The 21,480-nt window shown below is 33.9% G+C and overlaps 1 protein-coding gene across 1 annotated transcript; it reads left to right on the plus strand.

Moving 5' to 3' along the window:
• The first annotated feature begins 3,963 nt into the window (after nt 1–3,963).
• LOC131004798 (protein JINGUBANG-like) lies at nt 3,964–5,925 on the plus strand. Its single transcript, XM_057931558.1, has one exon. The coding sequence runs from the start codon at nt 4,154–4,156 to the stop codon at nt 5,543–5,545; it is 1,392 nt and encodes a 463-aa protein (XP_057787541.1). The 5' UTR covers nt 3,964–4,153; the 3' UTR covers nt 5,546–5,925.
• The last annotated feature ends 15,555 nt before the right edge of the window (nt 5,926–21,480 follow it).

A 21,480-nucleotide genomic window follows, 5' to 3' on the forward strand; every position in this document is an offset into this window, starting at 1 on the left:
TGCTAACAGCCGGCTAATTAATTATACAGTCATGCTATTTTTTTTATTTGTTTTTGATAAATTAACAATATTAAATAAAGAAATTTAAAGGCCGCGTCATAGGGGACTCGAACCTAAAACCTTTGGCCTCAGACATTAATAGCTTTAAATTCAATATATTTAAATATTTTGTTTAAAATAAAAATTACGATATCGCAATTTTATTTCATACATATTGTAATTTTTTTTTACAATTTTTTAATATTTAGGTTTTATCCAAAAACCTTTTCCCTTAATTATATTACCACCCACGTTAATAAGAATCAACTTATTACTAATACCATTAACACAAATACTCATGTGCAATTGGTTGCACCGTGCAATTGGATTCTAGAATGACATTACTTCATTCGGGAAATGACATTTGAACATTTCTAAATGACATTATTTCAACATACAAATGACACTTGAAGATCTTCAAGTGTCGATCATTTGTATGTTGAAGTAGTGTCATTCAGAAACCAGTTGCACGGGAGAGTGCATCTACCATTAATCACTTTGAGATAACTAACCAGTAACATTTAAAATATCTTATTTTATTGGTATGTGTATTTTGACGGCTTGGGACACTTAATAAAAAACGGAGGAAGTACTAGATAAATATTGATTAATGAACATTAGTTATATTTTCAAGATCAACAGATCCGATAAAAATCTAAAAGATATGATTTGATTTTTCTTAATAATCTGGTGTTTTTTTATATAAAATCATGAAATTGTTAGAACAAATTAAAGTTGAAATTTGGAACTTTACCTTCACCATGACAATCGTTTTGGATATAATCTTGAAATTATTTTCACACCACAACATAGTTTTTCAAAGAGACGCCAATTGGGTCTAACTACTCCGGCGCAGGCATCCAAATCTGAATTCCACTTAAAATTGTTAATACAAATTATACAATCATGCATATGACATTTTCTTCCATTGCACGTTGATTTGTTGCAATTTGCAGACAGTTGACTATTTCAAAGTCCCCAATCAGTCACTCGTCGCGCTCACGTCATCCGCGACAAGTCGTGGCGCCACGTGATTGGATTCCGTCTCGCACGTGGCGGGATCTGCCCGATCTGCTGATCTTGAGTCAACGGGCACGATAGCATTACGTGGCGCTATACATCACGCCAATTGGCGGGGCCGTACGCTGGCCCCACCGCCCTTGGCTTTTCGACCGTTTATGCATTTTTCTCAATTAATTCTTTGGCGCGTAAATAAAAATGTGAAAGTTCTGCGGTTTGGAACTATTCAGCACAAGCAAACCGCGGTTTTTGTCCTTTGTTTCTATCTGTTGGGATTGGGGTGGTTACTGTGTTTACCTAACTTTGAAAATATGTATTGGGGTTAAAAATTGCGACTATATGTGTTGCATTTGGGGGGATTAATGTTGATGATTCACATTTGGATAATATGCGTTACGTGCTATTGATGAGGAACGTAACAAACTAACGATGTGATAATAAATCGTTATTTTATTTGATAAACTTTATGCCTGAACTTCATCAATATGTTAAGTTTAACTTCATAATTGATTCAGTAATAATTTTTATCTGTTAATGATTTATAGTGTGTGTTTTGAGAAGATACATAAGATGATGTTTTCGAAGAAATTTATATTGGTAAAAATAACACACATAAAATGCGTCAGTTAATAAAACTTTTCAAGATCAAAAGTCACTAACGGACTAAAACTGCCACTAAATCAATTTATGAGATTTGAATATGTATTTTTAACTGAACTTCATAATAAAACAACAGCTAAATTAATTTATGGGCTAAACGAATAATTTTTTTCTTCTTGAAATCAATATTAATATCCCATGATTTCTCCAGAAGTTATACTAGTACATGATTATATGAATTACTCCCTCCATTCAACCTTCATAGTCCTCTTTTGTTTTTTTGTTTTTGTTTTTTTTTGGGGGGGGGATGTTCCATTATATAGTCAGTCCACTTTCTAAATTAAATTTGCATTAGTTTATTTATTTTTATTAAAATAACTTTATTTAAAGCTTATAAAATTCACAATTTATATTTTTTGTCTTTCAATTAATATAGTCAACCATAGAATAATTAAGGGCAAAATTGAACAATTGCATATAATCTATATTTTCCAAATAATATTAATTGCATTTTCTTAATATGTGTAAAAAAGTAAAGTGAACTATGAAGGTGAGACAGAATCACGGAGGATCAGGAGTATATATATGTTTAGATTATATTTTGTTATTAATAATATGATCATATATAGTAAGTAGCCAATGAGACTTTTGCTCCATCTTTCACAGTTTTTGTTTTAATTGTTGAATGAATAATTTCAAAGATCGTGTGAACTTAAGACATATAATTTCGGACATTAATCGTTCTACCGGAAAACCAAACGAAGAAAACTTTTTTTTGCAGTTTATGAGTGTTCAATAATAAATATATATTTTCAAATATTTTGATTTTGAGATTTTATGATTTTATTTAATTAATACTCCATATGTTAATTCTTATATTTGACAAACTGGCCAATCCCCATAGGAAACCGAATCTAAATGGTTTTGGTTTGGAAGAATTTTTCTAGCTAGCATTAATGGATATAATTTTAAGTGTTATCAGTAGAAATATTTAATCAACTGACGAAACTAAACCGGCTACGTACGCCCCTTGTATTTATAACTAATATGCACTGATTATTGAATAAAGTATCAAAAGTTAATTAATTTATATTGGAATCGAAAGATTCGTTGAATTGATAACTTATATGACATCAATGGTTATGCTGATTCATGTGTTGGAAATTGATTATATATAACGTAAACTCTCCAGCTCTAAGAGAAGTAATATCTTGAAGATTTATATATTAAGAGTCACAATTAAATAATATCGAATCAAATATTGCCTCCTCTACAGAGGCAGTAATTAAATTCGTATAAATAAACCATCAACTTTTCGAAATGGAGATTAATTAAACCAAGAATTACCAAAAGAAGTGTCAAAGGTCAAGCGATTTTATATCGACGCAAAATACACATTTTATGAATTGATGACTCATTATATCTCGTTTCAACGTGTGGATCCTCTTCTAGAATTATAAATTCTTACGACATAGCGTGTGTGTTCATATTACTAAAAATAAAAGTTATCATCATCACCATCTGGGAAATTAATTAATCTCTCTAATGTAAGTGTTCGTTGTTAAGAAACAGTCTGAAATAACTGTACTAAACGATCCATGCAAGTAAAAGAAAAAAGATACACATGCACATATTTTGCAAGTTTTTTAATAGAAAACACATCACTATTCTTAACTTATGCAGATACGAGCTAAAATCATACACTATGAAAAACAATAATAAAGTGGAGTTTCAGTAAATTACTTTCGGCAATAGTTAATTAGTTATAGCTGAGGTTTAAACTTTCATATACTGACACCTATCCACCTACAGATTCGAATCCTTCATTTTTTAATATATTATTTTGTCTCACTACAAAAATTCATCATACTTTTTACTAATATAGTTATATGACAAATCAACATTTATTAGAATGATAATAAAATTTAATAATCAATTATTGACTCAATATTAAAGATTAAAATAATTATCAGTCCAAATTACTACAATTTTAAAATTCAAATGAAACACAAAAATTGAAATAAGATAATTAAAAAAATAATTAAGAATGAAATAAGAAGATAAAAACAAAAAAATAGAGAATCATCATGCAGATTACCCTTGTACGACGTTACGAGGCAGAATAGTAAATCTAATTTAATTAAATCATTTTTTTTACGGAATTAATCAAATCATTCTTAGTGGCCAATTGTCCTTGAGACCAATAATAAGCCCACAAATTAATCCTTCGTGAGTCTCACGTATCATCTCACCACGTGTTCCTCTCTAAATCATCCTTAGTTTACCTACTAGCCACTCTATTTCTCTCTCTCAAACATCAAATATGTATATATACACATCCCCACAAACTTCATTTTCTCAATCCTTGAAATATCAATTTCTTTTTTTTTTCTCTCCTCTTCAAAATCAACTTCTAATCCTCAAAAAAAAAAAAAAAAAAAACATAGCCATCACAAAATAATCCACAGCATTAGTGTCTTCTCAATCACACACAATGACTATCGTGCCGAAATCCGCCGCCGCCGCTGCGCCGGCAAATACCGATCTCCGGCGACGCAAACTGGGCGTCCTCCTGACCGATCCCTCCACTCAAGACAACGACGATTACAGCGATGAATACAGCAGCTCCCGCCACCGCAACAGCGACGCCTCCCTCACAACCACCTCCGCGGCCGACAACCCCAGCGGCTTCTACTCCAACCCAAGCAGCGCCAGCTCCTCTCCATACAATCCCATGTCCCCGTGGAGCCACCCCTCGCCCTACACCAAATCCCCATGGATTCACCAGCTCGTGGCGTCGTCATTGCCGGACGACGAAGAAGGCGACGCGGCGGCGAACGCGCACGGCCTGATCGGGTCGCTCTACCGCGAGGAGGGCCACGTCTACTCGGTTGCCGCCTCCGGCGGCCTCCTCTACACCGGGTCCGACAGCAAGAATGTGAGAGTGTGGAAGAATCTGCAGGAATTTTCAGGATTCAAATCCAGCAGCGGATTCGTGAAAGCCATTGTGGTTTTCGCGAACAAGGTATTCACGGGTCATCAAGACGGGAAGATCCGGGTTTGGAAGCTGTTGGGGGATAAGAAGAATACTCATAAACGGGTCGGGAGCTTACCCACGACCCGGGATTTGCTGGTAAAGTCCATGAACCCGAAAAACTACGTGGAAGTTAGGCGGCATAGGAATGTGCCGTGGGTGAAGCACTACGATGCCGTTTCGTGCCTGAGCGTGGACGCGGATCTGGGCTTGCTCTACTCGGGGTCGTGGGATAAGACGCTCAAGGTGTGGCGGATCTCGGACTCCAAGTGCCTTGAATCCATCGCCGCGCACGACGACGCCGTCAATTCGGTGGCGGTGGGGTTCGACGGCCTCGTCTTCACCGGCTCCGCCGACGGCACGGTCAAGGCGTGGCGGCGGGAGCTCATGGGGAGGTCCACGCAGCACGTGCTGGTGGAGACCATGCTGCGCCAGGACCACGCGCTCACCTCGGTGGCGGTGAGCCGTGCCGCCGGCGCGGTCTACGCGGGTTCGTCAGACGGGCTGGTGACGTTCTGGGAGCGCGGGAAGCACTTCATGGCGTACGGCGGCGTGCTGAGGGGCCACAAGCTGGCGGTGCTCTGCCTGGCCGTGGGCGGGAGCCTGGTGTTCAGCGGATCGGCCGACAAGACCATCTGCGTGTGGCGGAGGGAGGGCGGCGGCTCCCACTCGTGCGTGTCCGTGCTGACGGGGCACGGCGGCCCGGTGAAGTGCCTCGCGGTGCAGAGAGACGAGGAGGAGGAGGAGGAGGAGGAGGAGGAGGAGGAGCGGTGGATTGCGTACAGCGGGTGCTTGGACAATACCGTTAAGGTGTGGAAGGTCTCCGAGAGCGCCAAGGATGAGGAGGAGTGAATGCGGCGGCGCGCGAGACCCACGCGCCTCCCCTGGTGAGGTCTGAACGAGACATAGGTTTGGCGAGTGGCACACGCGAATCTGGACCGACCAATTATGTGGAGATTGGTGGGGACGGGAATTGTGGTTTCTGATTGAGTCTTAGGTGCTAAGGAAGAAGAAGCACAATAAATGCATAAATTAAAGTTCCAAGATTCTCTCACATTTTTTGGTGTTGGGAATTAAATCGTGATGAATTTGTATATAGATCCAAGCAGGTTTTGATTTGTAACATTTCTTTATTACTTTATTATCTTTATTGAGGTGTTTATTAATGTAGTCTATGTCCATTTTGATAATTACATACAGACAAATGAGGGGGGAAAACTATGTTTTTTCAATTGTGTTTGTATGTCATACATAATAATTTTATGTATTACTATTATATTTAACATTTTAATAATATATGTTGCAGAAATAAAAACTATTGTAATATAATGAGTCATAATTAATAGTCATTAGAAAAGGTTGAAGCTTAATTTCTTTTTGTACAATAACTATGGAATAATCAAATATAATAATTCATTATTAATTAACTAAAGACATGTATGTTTCAAAATAATTATCACAAGTCACAATTCACACACCTTCACATTCACAAATTCGAACCACAATCTATTATTTGGAAGAAAGTAATCTCATCAATTTAGTTGCACTTCGTTATTAATACTCCATCCGTCTCACTTCAATAGGCTCATTTTCCTTTTTGGAATGTCCCACTCCAATAAGCCCAGTCTAAAATTAGAAATAATTAGGGACTTCTTTGTTCTTATTTTATTTTTATTTTTATTTTATTTTTTAAACATAAAAAATTACAAAAAAATAATTATAAAGTGGACAATACAATAAAATAATTATTTTTTGTAAAACAAAATCCTTTCTTAAAATAAAAAATAAAAATGAATAATTTTTGTTAAAATAAAATCCTTACGAAAAATAATTATTTTTCCGTAAAATAATTATTTTTACTAAAATGAGATAAGGGAACCAAAGGTAATTAACAAAAATTAGGGATATACTTAAAAGGTTAAAATTGTGTGGGCCACACAATTTATCTATCAAAAAGTGAGTTTCTAATTAATCTCCGTGCCGAAAGGAACTAATCTTATTGGGCTGAGATAGAGGGAGTATTAACCGATAATTATAATATTAAAATAAAATAGATAGAATATCGGATCCCAAGTAATCTCGATCAGAACAACTCAATAATTTTACATATATTGCATCCATTTCCGGGAAATTCAAATGGAATCTTGAATAATTGTATAATTGCATAATGGAACATTGGATAAGGCCAACACATTTACAACTAATTAATAATGATCCAGATCGACTGCTGAAAATTAATTGATATTCAAAGTATTATGCCGTATTATTTATAACATTCTCAACAAACCATTACTACATCTAAACATAATGAAATCGCATACTTGATATTAAAGATTGAAAAAATACCAGATTTTAAGAATCTTTCTTACTAATAAATTATATGGACAATAAGTCAAATACTACTTATTTTCTTTAATTAGAATATGGCCACGAACATAGATTTTTATTTTTTTATAACAACAACTATATTGCATTAAATCATTATATTGATATCAGAAATCATTGTGGTCCCTTTCATAAACTTGCATTGAAGTGTATTAAAGGATTTGAATATCTTGCCACAATAGTTCTACTAAAGAAAAACTATCCGCGAAGACTTTTTCTAATTGATGAGAAACTCTTATTTATGATGGAGAAAAATTAGTCTTGAATTCTTGGTTTCATACAGTCTTACATATAGGCAGGAAATTATACTAATACAAATATATATGTAAAAGATAATATAATTAATCATATAAACCATGATTTAATATTTGCTCACGATTCCTCTTTCAAAAGTCATACGTGTACTGTGTACATATCCAATTATTCACAAAATTGCGAAACTGCATGCATGTATCTGAATTTCCTTTTTCCTCTTATTCACACGTTTGGACCGTGACCTAATTTTCAAGCCCCTATCTTGGAAACCTTTTACTTTTCGTAAAAAATAAATATTTTTAAATATATATAACATGCACGCTCTTAAATACAACTACTAATTTGTATATACAACCGAATCTCTAAATAAAGTTCCTTTATGTTCTTTTCTACTTATTGATAAAAAAACATTTGAAGTGGGGATACATAAATTATAGAGTTGAAAATAGATAGATAGCGTGCTTTTTCTTTTAAATTTCGAAATTTTAGTTATGTTTGTTGATGTACTCATCATTCTAGCTTTTGTCTCGCAATTTTTTCAAATGACCACTCATCATTTCTTTTAGTATTTAAAATTGACATATTAATGTCTCCCTCCGTCTCATGAATCTTGACACTTTTTTCTTTTTGGGTCGTCTCATGAATCTTGATACATTTTCAAATAAGGTAAGTAATTATTACCTCTATCTCCTATTTTATCACTTTTATTACTTTTCTCTCCTATTTTATCACTTTTATTAAAATTCTCTCTTCTACTTTATCACTTTTATACTTTATTAACTTTTTGTGTCAAGATTCGTGAGACGAAAGAAGTATTAATTTTTTTTTGACATATTAATGACTTCAAACGTAATTAAAAAGACAACGGCTAATAGAAATGAAATCTAAATATTCACGTTTTTTGTTTCTAGTTGTAGATTTTATTCATTCATAAATGCACAGTACTAATTAACATAATTCTGGTTGCATTTTACAATGCTTGTATTTGTATTTACATTTCTCATCTTCCTATATTATATAAAGCAAATTTGTTGAAATTGTACATATATATATATATATATATATATATATATAGGGGAGGGCTAGAATAAAAACACTCTTAAGTGTATAAAATATAAATGATTTTCAGCCCTTAGATCATCAAGATCTACGGTTGATTCGTAACCTTGTTGGATGAATTCGTGGTCCAGGGTTCGAATCCCAAAGGTAGCAAAAAATTATTTTTCATAATTCGTAACTATGTTTGATGAATTTGTAACCTTGTTGGATAAAATTCGTACATTAAAAAATGTTTATATTTATATTTTAAGAAGTGTTTTTACCATAGCCCTCCCCTATATATATATATATATATATATATATATATATATATATATATATATATATATATATATATATATATAGGGTAGGGTTAATATAAAAACCCCTCTTAAGATGAAAACTAGGAACCAATTTAAAGCCATTGATTTAAATAAAATAGAGGGCTGAGATTAAACTGCAGATGCACAATTTCGATTGTATAAATGCACAGTTTCAATTGCATAGATGCACAATTTTGATTTGCTTGAGTATTTTGCATTGTTGGTTTCAATTGCATAAATTGCATATTTTTTAAGTGCACAGTAAAATATAATAGATGCACAGTTTCTTTTGTTGACTAAATCCTAACCATTAGATCTAATGTTTAAAATGTCAAGATTAGGTTCCTAGTTCTCATTTTAATAGAGGTTTTTATTAGAACCTCTTCCTATATGCCCCCGTGCTTTCGCACGGGCAATACGTTATATATATATGCACCAAAAGTTTGATGTCCTACTATTTACAAATTAGCAAACTTCTAATTTAAATCTATTCAAAATTACATTAAATTATTATATTGTACTATTTGTATCATTAAATTTACATAGTTATTACTTATATATAATAGATATGGCTCATTACAAACCATTCATAGTATATTCTTAATTTCTTATATAACTAAAACTAACTTAAATCATTAAATTATGATTTGTAGGATAGAATCTGCAAGTAATTATAATTTTTTGTATAAATTTTTAGAATTAATAATAAAAAAATCATGTTTTAGACATAAAATAGCCACATGTAATTTTGTCATAATAATAGTAATTAAACTCATGAAGCATATTGCTTAAAAAAAAAGACACACGTACATGAGGCAAAAACCAACTTTCACCTAATTTTATTTAAGTTCACATAATTTTTTTTTTGCTCTGTTGCACGACTTTATGAAAATTGATTTTTTTAATTATTTTTATATTTTCTGAGAATGACCCGTTTGAGTCTTCAATTTGCTTAGTTAAAAAGTTGTATGCGGAAGAAAACTTATTTTGTTTTGTTTTTGAAAATGCATGAATTTTTCTTTTTAAAAAATAAAAAAAATTGTTACAACCAAAAAAAGAAAAAAACCCACTTACACTCTAGCTCTTAGGGTGAGTCGAACAAACATGAATTTTATTATGAAAATGCATGAATTTTTCTTTTTGAAAATGCATGGAATTTTATTATGGAATGCTTGGAAACAAAGTTAATATACAGCTACTAAAAAGCATTAGAAATACCAATTCATGATATTAATCATGAACTATTGATGAACCAATTATCATTGTGCAATAACTTAATCCAATAAACTCTTCAAATAAAGAACTTCATCCAATAAGGTACACTTGTGAACCAATGACCGTTATTTAGAGAAAGTAGAAAGAAACAAAGATCTTATTGTTAACTTTACATTTTTAAGACCACCTCCAACCATTTAAACCAAACTTAAACCCATTTTGTAGTATATATCTCTTCGAATAGTATTTCTACTCCAATCATTTATACCAAACTCAAACCCAAATCTTTCCACCTATTTTTTATACTTCTTCAATCGTACATACATATTTCTTTCAAATTATACATTCACCCCAAAACTTTTCAATTACTAATTCCATATAAAAATAAATATTATATCCAAATTAAATTATTATTATTATTATTATTAAATTGTTTTAAATATTTGTGTATTATACTTTTTAATATGTCACATAATTAAATATTTTTATTATTGCAAATTAAAACTCCAAATAAATAAAATAAAAAACTTAAATAACAAAATAAAATAAACTAATTTCGATAAACTGGAAATGAAGGATTGTTTTATTAATCCAATCTTTTAAAATGCGAATGTTCCATTCAAGATTATGTAGTTTTAGAATTGAAGTTACTTCATTATTACAAATGCTTGGACAACCCAAAACAATAAATAAAAATTGAGCCCAAATAATTCACCCCCTAAAATTAAGAGTCATTAAATAAAGAGAGCCCTAATCTTCTTCTTCAAGAGTTGTCCCTCGAGCCTCGTCTGGCTGTTCAGCTGCGAAAAATAAAAAAAAAGTTGTCTGCTCTTCGCCTTCAACAGCGTGCGTTCTTCTTCTTCTCTATTTATCTTCCTTCTCCAATCGACAGCTTCTCAATATTTGTGAAGAAACCGGAAAAAGATAAAATAAAAGGAGCGAGAAGAAAATCTTCATATACCAAAAAGTATACCTTTCTTACCGACAGTGTTTATGTTTTGATATGATGCACCAACTATGTTCTCTTGCGACTACATATCTCAAATAGATACAAAAATATTTTGAATTTAGCCCTTGCTCTTGCTTCTGGGACGATCCATCAAATTTCAACAGAAGTGATTTTTTTTTCAGACTAATAAACAAAGAACTTTCTTCAAGCAAGAATTGTGAAAAAAATTGTGGTTTCTTTGTTTCTTCACCGGAGTAGAAATTGCCACCTCCAATGCCATGCAGCATTGGTGATAGTGCATATTGTATCAGAAGAAGAGATGGAGAGAGAGGGGAAGCGACGAACATTAAACCAGAGGAGAAGATTGAGACTGGAGATGTCCAAGAGGATGGAGGAGTGAAGATTGGAGAAAATAATAAACTGAAGTAAATTTAAAAAGGCATAAAAGTTTTTTAAGGACATTGGGCATCTGAAAAGGCATAAAGTTTTTAACATTGGGCATGTGAAAAGTTTGGTCATCAATTTCAAGGATAAAATTTTAATTAATTATAAATAAATAATTCTACTCCAAAATATTTTGGCGGGAAAATCTTGATAGCCAACTTTCCTTTAGTATAATAGATAGATATATATATATAATATGAGAAATTAATATAGAATGCTAATACAATTATTGTAAAATGCTACAAGAATTATATTATTGTGCATTTACGAAATTTGATAATCATTTCTCACAATAAATTTGGTTTTTATTAGAACTACTACTGTATAAATCGGATTGTAAAACAATAAATTTATTTATATATGTATGCATAAGTTTTGCGCTCAACAAATAAAGCATGATATAACTTGAGCTTAATAAAATTAGTGGATCATTAATAATTCTCCAATTCTCCTCCATGAGATAAAAGATTAATCTTATAATCCTTAAAGAGACGTTTTATTTGATTGATAAAATATAATTGATGAAATAATCAAATATTTGATTTACATGATTCTGCACTTGAGGGTAACTCAACCTACACTCTAATTAATCATTCAAAGGGGTGATTATTTATCACTCTAAAATTGAATTGATTATTTATATCATTTAATCCTACTCAATCATATCAATCTTATCTATATCATTCACGAAGGACGGTCTAGTAATAGAATAGGCGATTTCCATGATTGAAGATGATTTCTTATCCACGTTTTAATGAATCGAGAAACTAAGAACACACCTATAAATAATTGGCAACTCATCAATTTCTTAAATCATGAAATTCATGATAACCCCTTCACATTCAATTTTCTTTTTCTTTTTTTGAAGTGTGGAGAGTTGGCCCAATTATCATTAACCCCTCTGGCCCAAATCACTTCCCGGCCCTTTCCCAAACCCTAAGCCCACTGCCCTTTCGGTTTACTCCCCTCATCCTCACTTATCTGCGCCGCTTCATCTTTTTCCGCTGCCCGTCTCCTCGATCCCCACCTCCGACTTCAATGCTCCACCCTCCTTCCCAATGACCTCCACTCCTTTTTATCCCTGCTGCAAGTCTTTCAATCGTAAGGAAGTTTTCACACCGTTTGATATAGAAGGCTCTGCTATTCCTTCTTGAAGTGTCGCCGGATTCCTGTTCGTGGTTTCCTGAGTGGTGACTGTGGGTGTGAACTTCGCTTCGATTGAGTGCTTGTATCACCGGATTCCTGTCCATCGGTTTCCTGGTTGGTGATACTTTGTGAGTGTGCAAGCCATCAGAATCCTGTCCATCGGATTCCTGCTGCTGGTGGCTGTGCAATCGAGATTGGGGTGCTGATCTGTTTCTCCTGTTCCCCTTGAGCCGTGATCATTGAGCTGCCGGAAGAAGCCGTTGCCTACTGTGGGAAATATCTGAGCCAAAGTGTCCCGAGGACACATTTTTCCCACATCGAGTTTCCTCTGATTTCTATCTTTCTTTCTTCTGACTTTCTATTGTTTCTCTTTTACTTGCTGCCTGTCTTTGTGCGTTGCAGAGAAGTGAAGAAGAAGCAGCGAGATCGAAGGAGCAGAGGAACCGAGGCCAGCGGGATCGGGTGCCAACGAAATCGTGTGCCAGCGGGATCGAGTCCCCGCTGCCAGAGAAATCGAGTCCCCACTGCCAGCGGAGTCCAGTCCAGCGAGATCGAGTCTCCAGTCCAGCGGAGTCGCCTCTCCAGTGCAGCGGAGTCGAGGCTTCTAGGCCAGCGGAGTCGTGATTCCTCTGCCGAGCAGGGAAGTCGTCCCGAGCAGAGAATTTGCTACGAGCAGAGGAAGATCAAGTGCTTGAGCACGAGTGGGGGAGACAGGAGGTTCGGGAACCAAGTGGTGAACCCTGGCTAGGCGAAGATACCCAACATGAAGCATTCACATTCAATCTCTTAAATCAAATAAATTCCAATTTGTGAAATTGTATGTTTTTTTCGATGGTTCTGAAAGTGGATATATGTATGTTCATTGCACTTATGCGATAAATCGGAGGTGTGAATACCGTATTGGAGAAATTCTAGAATGAATTGGACATCTATTACTGGAAATTGGAAATCTTCCAATTCTGTTCAAGAGCTGCATCTTTTTTTATAAAAATCATGTTATTTTTGTGGAAGAAGATGGAAGTTTTATGTTTGATACGGATCATTGTTCAGTAAATCACTTTCATCAAATACGTAACGGAATACAGTGCAATCAAAAAAGAAAGAAAAATTATTTCAAAAAAAAAAGAAAGAAAAATAGTGGGGCCAGATTTCTTCCGCATAGAAACTGTCGGCCTTCGAGACCTATTACTCAAGTAAGCGGGCCTTCGGCTTAATGGGTTTTACTAAGTAAATGGGCCTTCGACTCTTCAACTAAAAAAATCAAATGGGCCTTTAGAAAAGTAAACAATCCAGTGAAAGATGCGGGCCCATTTTTAATTAATTTGTTTACTTTATCACACTTTTAATTAATTAGTTACCTTTTTTCTCAAAAAAAAAAAAGAAAAAAAAATGACTGGCTTACATTTTTAATGGGCTTTTTAATAGACCCATAATCCTTAGAGGTGACGGACGAAATCTATTCATATGAGACTTTTTAGTCGATAATAATATTCGATAACAAAATAAAGTATGTACAGTGGGAATTATCACTTTTAGCCATTTTTCATAAAAATATAAGTCATATAGCCCCTTCTTATGAAACATAAGTTAAACAACCCTTTTTAACTTAAAAGACTAGAGTGCCCTTTGATTTTTTATATTTTTATTTCATATTTGTATTTATTTAAATTTTACATTTTATAACACATTTTTTATATTTTTATTTTTACATTTTATATATTATTTTTATACACATTTCTTTTTTTCTTCATGTTTCTTCTTCACATTGCCGCCATCCGCCCCTGCTGCCGCCAGCTCGCCGCAATCCACCCATGCTGCCGCCGGCCCGTCACCGTCCGTCCCCGCTGCTGCCGGCCCGTCGTCGTTCGCCCCCACTGTTTCCTCTAAAATTGGCCATGGCTGCCATGGCTGATTTTCGAGCTCTACCATGGCTGCCATGGCTGCCAAACCAATTAATCACGCCTCTCCCTCTCTCTAGCCTAGAATCATGTCCCAAATCTCTCCAAATCACATCTCTCTTTCTCTCTACCTTAGAATCACGTCTCAAGCTCCAACCCACGCGTCCCAAGTTCTAATCGAGGCCGCATTGTTCAAACCCTCGCGTCCAGTACTCGATTGAGTACTCGATGGAGTACTCGATCGTCCATCGAGTACTCAATCGAGTACTCGATCGAGTGTTCCATCGAGTACTCGTCAGATTTTTTTTTTCTCTTCTCTTTTTTTGTTATTGTTTTTGGGAAGTTGGTGCTAAATATATATTTTGCAATGTATAGGTCATTGCAATTTGCAATATTGGTGGATGTCATTGAGTATCTATACGCATAGTCAAGAATGACTAGAAGATTGAGTTATATAACTATACGTTTTGTTTGAAAACTAAACTATTTTGATATTAATTTGAATTGATTTGTGGTGGATTATAATATTTGATGATTGGATGATAATTTTATATGATTATCATATTTAATGGTGCGATCAAAATTAGCACAAGCGTATAATAGTTAATAATTACATGTAAAATAAGTGTATAATTAATAAATGAAAAAAAAAATCATCATTGTTTTTCAGTACTCGATGGTGTTGACCATCGAGTACTCCATCGAGTGGTGAAGAACAATCTTCAATTTTGTCACATGTGTCACATGTGGAAATGAAAAATATAATACCGATAATAATTCTCGTTGGTGATACAAACAAGCAACATGGACTTAAATCAAAATAATTGAAAGAAAACCATCATTGATCTTCACTACTCGATGGTTTACTCGATGACGTTCATCATCGAGTACTCCATCGTGTAGTGAAGAACAGTCTTTAATTTTGCTCATTTTCTCGAGATTTGTCATTATATGAAGCATTTCGCCGGTCTTAAATAACGTGTTTGTGCTAAATTCACTGAAAAATGAACATATTCAGTGTACTTAGCTATTGCACTTGAGTAATGATTGAAGTGTGTATATATACTACATAAGAGATAGTGTGGACTTTTATTTTAAAAATCAAAAGATGTGTCACATGTTGAAATGAAACATGTAATAACGATAATAATTATCATCGATCGTATTTTATAATAACCAAATACACTCCCGTTGATGTTACAAACAAAAAACGTGGATTGAAAGCATAATATCAAAAGATGTGCCACGTGTTCATCGATTATCACACCCCATGTTATATAATATCCAAATATACTCTCGTTGACGTTATAAACAAGGAATGTGAGTTGAAATCACAATAATTGATAAAAAAATCACCATTGTTCTTCACTACTCGGTCGAGTACTCGATGGTGAACGCCATCGAGTACTCCATCGAGTAGTGAAGAACGATCTTCAATTTCGCTATTTCTCTCGTGAATTTTAATGATACGAAGCGTTCCCTCGCTCTTAACTAACGCGTTTATGCTAAATATGGTGAAAAATATAAGTATTAAGTGTATTTTACTATTGCACTAGAGTAAATGATTGAAGTGTAGAATATCTACTTCATAAGACATAGCGTGGACTTTTATGTTCAAACTTAGGATACATGCCACGTGTTCATCGATTATCACACCCCATGTTATATAATATCCAAATATACTCTCGTTGACGTTATAAACAAGGAATGTGGGTTGAAATCACAATAATTGATAAAAAATCACCATTGTTCTTCACTACTCGGTCGAGTACTCGATGGTGAACGCCATCGAGTAGTGAAGAACGATCTTCAATTTCGCTATTTCTCTCGTGAATTTTAATGATACGAAGCATTCCCTCGCTCTTAACTAACGCGTTTATGCTAAATATGGTGAAAAATATAAGTATTAAGTGTATTTTACTATTGCACTAGAGTAAATGATTGAAGTGTAGAATATCTACTTCATAAGACATAGCGTGGACTTTTATGTTCAAACTTAGGATACATGCCACGTGTTCATCGATTATCACACCCATGTTATATAATATCCAAATATACTCCCGTTGACGTTATAAACAATGAATGTGGGTTGAAATCACAATAATTGATAAAAAAATCACCATTGTTCTTCACTACTCGGTCGAGTACTCGATGGTGAACGCCATCGAGTACTCCATCGAGTAGTGAAGAACGATCTTCAATTTCGCTATTTCTCTCGTGAATTTTAATGATACGAAGCGTTCCCTCGCTCTTAACTAACGCGTTTATGCTAAATATGGTGAAAAATATAAGTATTAAGTGTATTTTACTATTGCACTAGAGAAAATGATTGAAGTGTAGAATATCTACTTCATAAGACATAGTGTGGACTTTTATGTTCAAACTTAGGATACATGCCACGTGTTCATCGATTATCACACCCCATGTTATATAATATCCAAATATACTCCCGTTGACGTTATAAACAAGGAATGTGGGTTGAAATCACAATAATTGATAAAAAATCACCATTGTTCTTCACTACTCGGTCGAGTACTCGATGGTGAATGCCATCGAGTACTCCATCGAGTAGTGAAGAACGATCTTCAATTTCGCTATTTCTCTCGTGAATTTTAATGATACGAAGCGTTCCCTCGCTCTTCAATTTTACTATTTCTCTCGTTATTTTTAATGATATGAAGTGTTCTGTCTATCATTGTTCTTCACTACTCGATAAAGTACTGGATGGAGAACGCCATCGAGTAGTCGATCATCGTGTACTCGATAGCACCATCGAGTAGTCGGTCTACTCGATGGACTACGGAGTATCGTATCGAATAATAATTTTTTTTGCATTGTTTAGAGTACAAACGACGTAATATTTTATTTGTTAATTAATCCAAAAAATAATACAAAAAATATTATTATTTTTCATTACTTGGTGGTGTACTCGATGGAACCATCGAGTACTCAGTGTACTCGATGGCACCATCGAGTACACGATCGAGTACTCGGTGTACATCTTGCACAATTTTTAATTTTACTTATTTTCTCTAGATTCATAATCAAAATTATGTTGCATTTAATTATTAACGAATTATACGCTTGTGCAAATTATAATCGAACCATCAAATATAATAATCAACTAAATTATTATCCAATCATCAAATATTATAGCCACACTCAAGTCAATGCATATAGTTACGCAATGAAATCCAACATTACAAATTGCAATAACCTACACATTACAAAACACATATTTAGCGAAGAAAAAAAGAGAAGAAAATAATTTCTGGCGAGTACTCGATGGAGTACTCGATCGTGTACTCGATGGAGTACTCGATCACGATCGATCGAGTACTCCATCGTGTACTCGCGACAGACAACAACTGGGCGGCGGATTGCAGCAGCAGCGGCTGGGCTTTAAGCCCTAGTTCGGCGGCGGAGAATGGGGCTTCAGCGGCGGACAAGGGTCGGCGACGGGTTGGACGACAAGGGCTGAACTTTGAGCCCTAGTTTGGCAACGGAAAAGTGGGGCTTCGGCAGCGGCAGACGTTGACGGGGGCGTTTGTGCGTGAGCTGGGCTTCGACAACGACGGAGCAACAACACGAAGCATGGATGCGCTTCGACGGCGACGGGTCAGACGACGGAGTTGGGCGAGCAAAAATTTTTTCGGCGAGCTATGGCTGTAAATTACAATTTTGAGAAAGAGAGAGAGAGAGAGAGGAAGAGATTGGCTGGAAATCGCAGCGTGCTTGAAATCGCAGCGCGCGACGGCGGGCTTGGCTGGGCTTCGACGGCGACGGCGGAGTTGCGGCGGCGGCGGCGACGACGGGTGGTGAAGATGCTCACAGTCGCCGCCCCTTCTTCTTTTTCTTTGAAGATGAAAAACGTGAAATTCAAATTGAGAGAGAGAAGAGAGGATTGTAATTGTTTGTCTATTTTGTGAGAAAAAAATAAAAAATAAATAAGAGTATAATAATACTTTCAGCAAAAAAGGGTTGTTTAACTTATGTTTCATAAGGAGGGGCTATATAACTTATGTTTCATAAAAAAGGGGCTATAAAAAGATTTGCCTCGTATGTACAACTGTCTTTATTTTTTTCCCGAGTAATGAAAAATATAGCAAGTATCAATCTTTTTCCCACTAAAATTGATAGTTTTAACTAAAAATGGGAAATAATTTTAAATACCACTTACAAAATTTGTTGTAAGTGTTTTTATAAACCCACTGTACAATGCCATGCACGACAACGGAATTTGCCGTGGGCGTGGGCCGTCCCAACATGTTAACATTTATATAGCAATTATTTGAAAAAATGATTCAGAATATCCAAATTAAAATAATTTATAAACGAAATTGAATTGTTAGAACTTGTTTGATACGCTGTATGGAATAAAGTGTGATATGTTTGACTGAAATACATTTTAATATATGTCATATTAATACTTATATTTGGTAGAATGCATTAAAATATCTATAAAATATAATATAATGTTTGATATAATATATTAAGATTATGTAAAGTTAATACTTCCCCCGTTCCATTACAAATGTCCCAATTTCCATGATGAGATGTCTCATTACAAATATCTCATTCTTTTTTTTTTAGCAAATAATTAAAATACTAATTAACTAATGGGCCAATCACTTACTCTTTCTCTCTCTCTACATACTTTTACAAATTTCAATTTATTTCTTTCTCTCCACCAATTCATTTTATCTACTAATTACACATTCATTAATCTATGTGCCCAAAAAAAGTAATGGGGCATTTATAATGGGACGAAGGGAGTAACAATTATAATTAAGATTTGTATTACATATACCACATCCGTAGGTTATATACAGAATCACGTAAATCAGTATAATATTTCGGATTTTTGATTTATATAAAGGATCGTGTGATTTGTATTACTCCCTCCGTCCGCGATATCGTTTCCACATTATGGACGGCGCGAATTTTAAGAAAAGTGGTGGATAGTAGTTGATATGTAGTGAGTGGAGTTTGAGTCCCACTATTATTGTGAGTGGACGTTTGTAGACCCTACTTCTATAAATAGAAATGAAAACGATATCGCGGACGAAGGGAGTACTTCTGCAATTCATTTTTATATATATATATATATATATATATATATATATATATATATATATATATATAGGGGAGGGCTACAGTAAAAACACTTCTTAAAATATAAATATAAACATTTTTTAATGTACGAATTTCATCCAACAGGGTTACGAATTCATCCAACATGGTTACGAATTGTGAAAAATAAATTTTTGCTACCTTTGGGATTCGAACCCAGGACCACGAATTCATCCAAAAGGGTTACGAATCAACCGTAGATCTTAATGATCTAAGGGCTGAAAATCATTTATATTTTATACACTTAAGAGTGTTTTTATTCTAGCCCTCCCCTATATATATATATATATTAATAAATAAATATTGGATATAATTATTATAATTATAGTGGAGTATAAAAATTACATTATTAATTTGTTTAGTATATAAATGTGGCAATAATATAAAAGCTAGTTACATGATTTTTGGAGGGAACACATCAATATAGAATTTTCAAATCTACTTTGATTTTTGCCCCCTTCAAGTGTTTTCACGTGGGAGAGAGGGAAGGCAAAGTGGCGAAGACATATAAAATAATTAAAATATAAATGGAAAAACGAAAAGTAATGAGAATATATGAAACAAAAACATAGAAACTAAGTAATGGCGCCAAAAGCTAAAAGTAATCTAATGAATAATAAAAAATAAAAAATTTGGCATTACAAGGGTAAATGATCTTTGGTTAATGTTTTTCCACATTGCAATTAGGACTACATTTTTTTCCTTAAAAGGAAGGTATCCCTAACAAATGAAATAGAACAACTTCAATTTATAATTGATTTTATCTTCTTGTCGGTGTAGTAGAAAACGTGACATGCTAAAATATACGACGTCCATTTCCTTCAGGCTGATGAAATTTCTCCAGAAATTTCTTACTCATAAAGTCAAATAATAATACTTGACCTAGTCAAATGTTCATCTTTGTTGTTTAAAATATTTCATTTTCCGCTCATACACCCTAATAAAATAATGTTATAAAACCTTTTAAAATTAAAGTTTTTATTTATTTATTTTATACTCCTATATTTTTTATTTCTGTATCATTTGCAAACTGTTGCACATGAATGGGTTTTTCTTTGTGCATTTCGATAAATGATTGTGAGTTAGCCGCATCATTAAGAAAAATAATCAGGCAACATGGCTCCTTATTACATTAAGAATGACATATTGATACTTTATAGAGTGCGGATACTTTGATTGTCTTGAGTTTGAATTTTATTAACGTCTTTTAAATTATACAAGCAGGGTCGTCTTTGAGGGCGGACGAGCATGAATGATCGCCCAGGGCCCATTATTTTCGGGGCCCAAAAAATTACATCTCCAAAAAAACATGAACAAGTGTGTTATCTTGTGTCTTTATGATGGTGGATAGGGGCCCATTTTTATCGTTTTCCCCTGAATTCATTTTCGGCCAGAAACGGCCATGTACATAAGTACTTCTATATAAAAAGTTTTTAAAAAATATTAATGTAAATTGTCATTCTTTGATTAGATGCTCTAGCTACCTCAAAAAAAGAAAAAAAGAAAAAAAAAAAAGAAAAGAAAGATGCTTTAGCTCCTGAATTATTGAAAATAAAATGTGTCGATTTTCATTGAAGGGCAATGTTGATGAGTTTTGCTTTTGCTTCTCAAAATTAACACCACCTTAACAAACAAACGTTTTTTTTTCTCTTCACAATATAACTAGTAACTACGTTGTTACGAATGTAAACAAAATGTATGAATTCGTGAATTTGAATAACTATATAACTCTAAATCGAGATATTATGATATCATGTACTCACATGTAACGGTAGTGGATATCTCAAAAATAATTAGGAACCTAAAATGGGATAATTTAAATTCGAGTGATGAAATGAAAATGAGAGTAGTGCAAAAAAATAAGAGTATGGTACTACGAATATTCCTCAAGTAAAATATTTTATGTTCGAATTTCATCTAATTTTTTTTAAAGCAAAATAGTAACGAATTTCATCTAACTTAAATATAAAATAAATAAAAATTATAGACCATTATTGGCCT

Source organism: Salvia miltiorrhiza, unplaced genomic scaffold, assembly GCF_028751815.1.
Source record: "Salvia miltiorrhiza cultivar Shanhuang (shh) unplaced genomic scaffold, IMPLAD_Smil_shh original_scaffold_455, whole genome shotgun sequence".
Lineage (NCBI taxonomy): Eukaryota > Viridiplantae > Streptophyta > Magnoliopsida > Lamiales > Lamiaceae > Salvia > Salvia miltiorrhiza.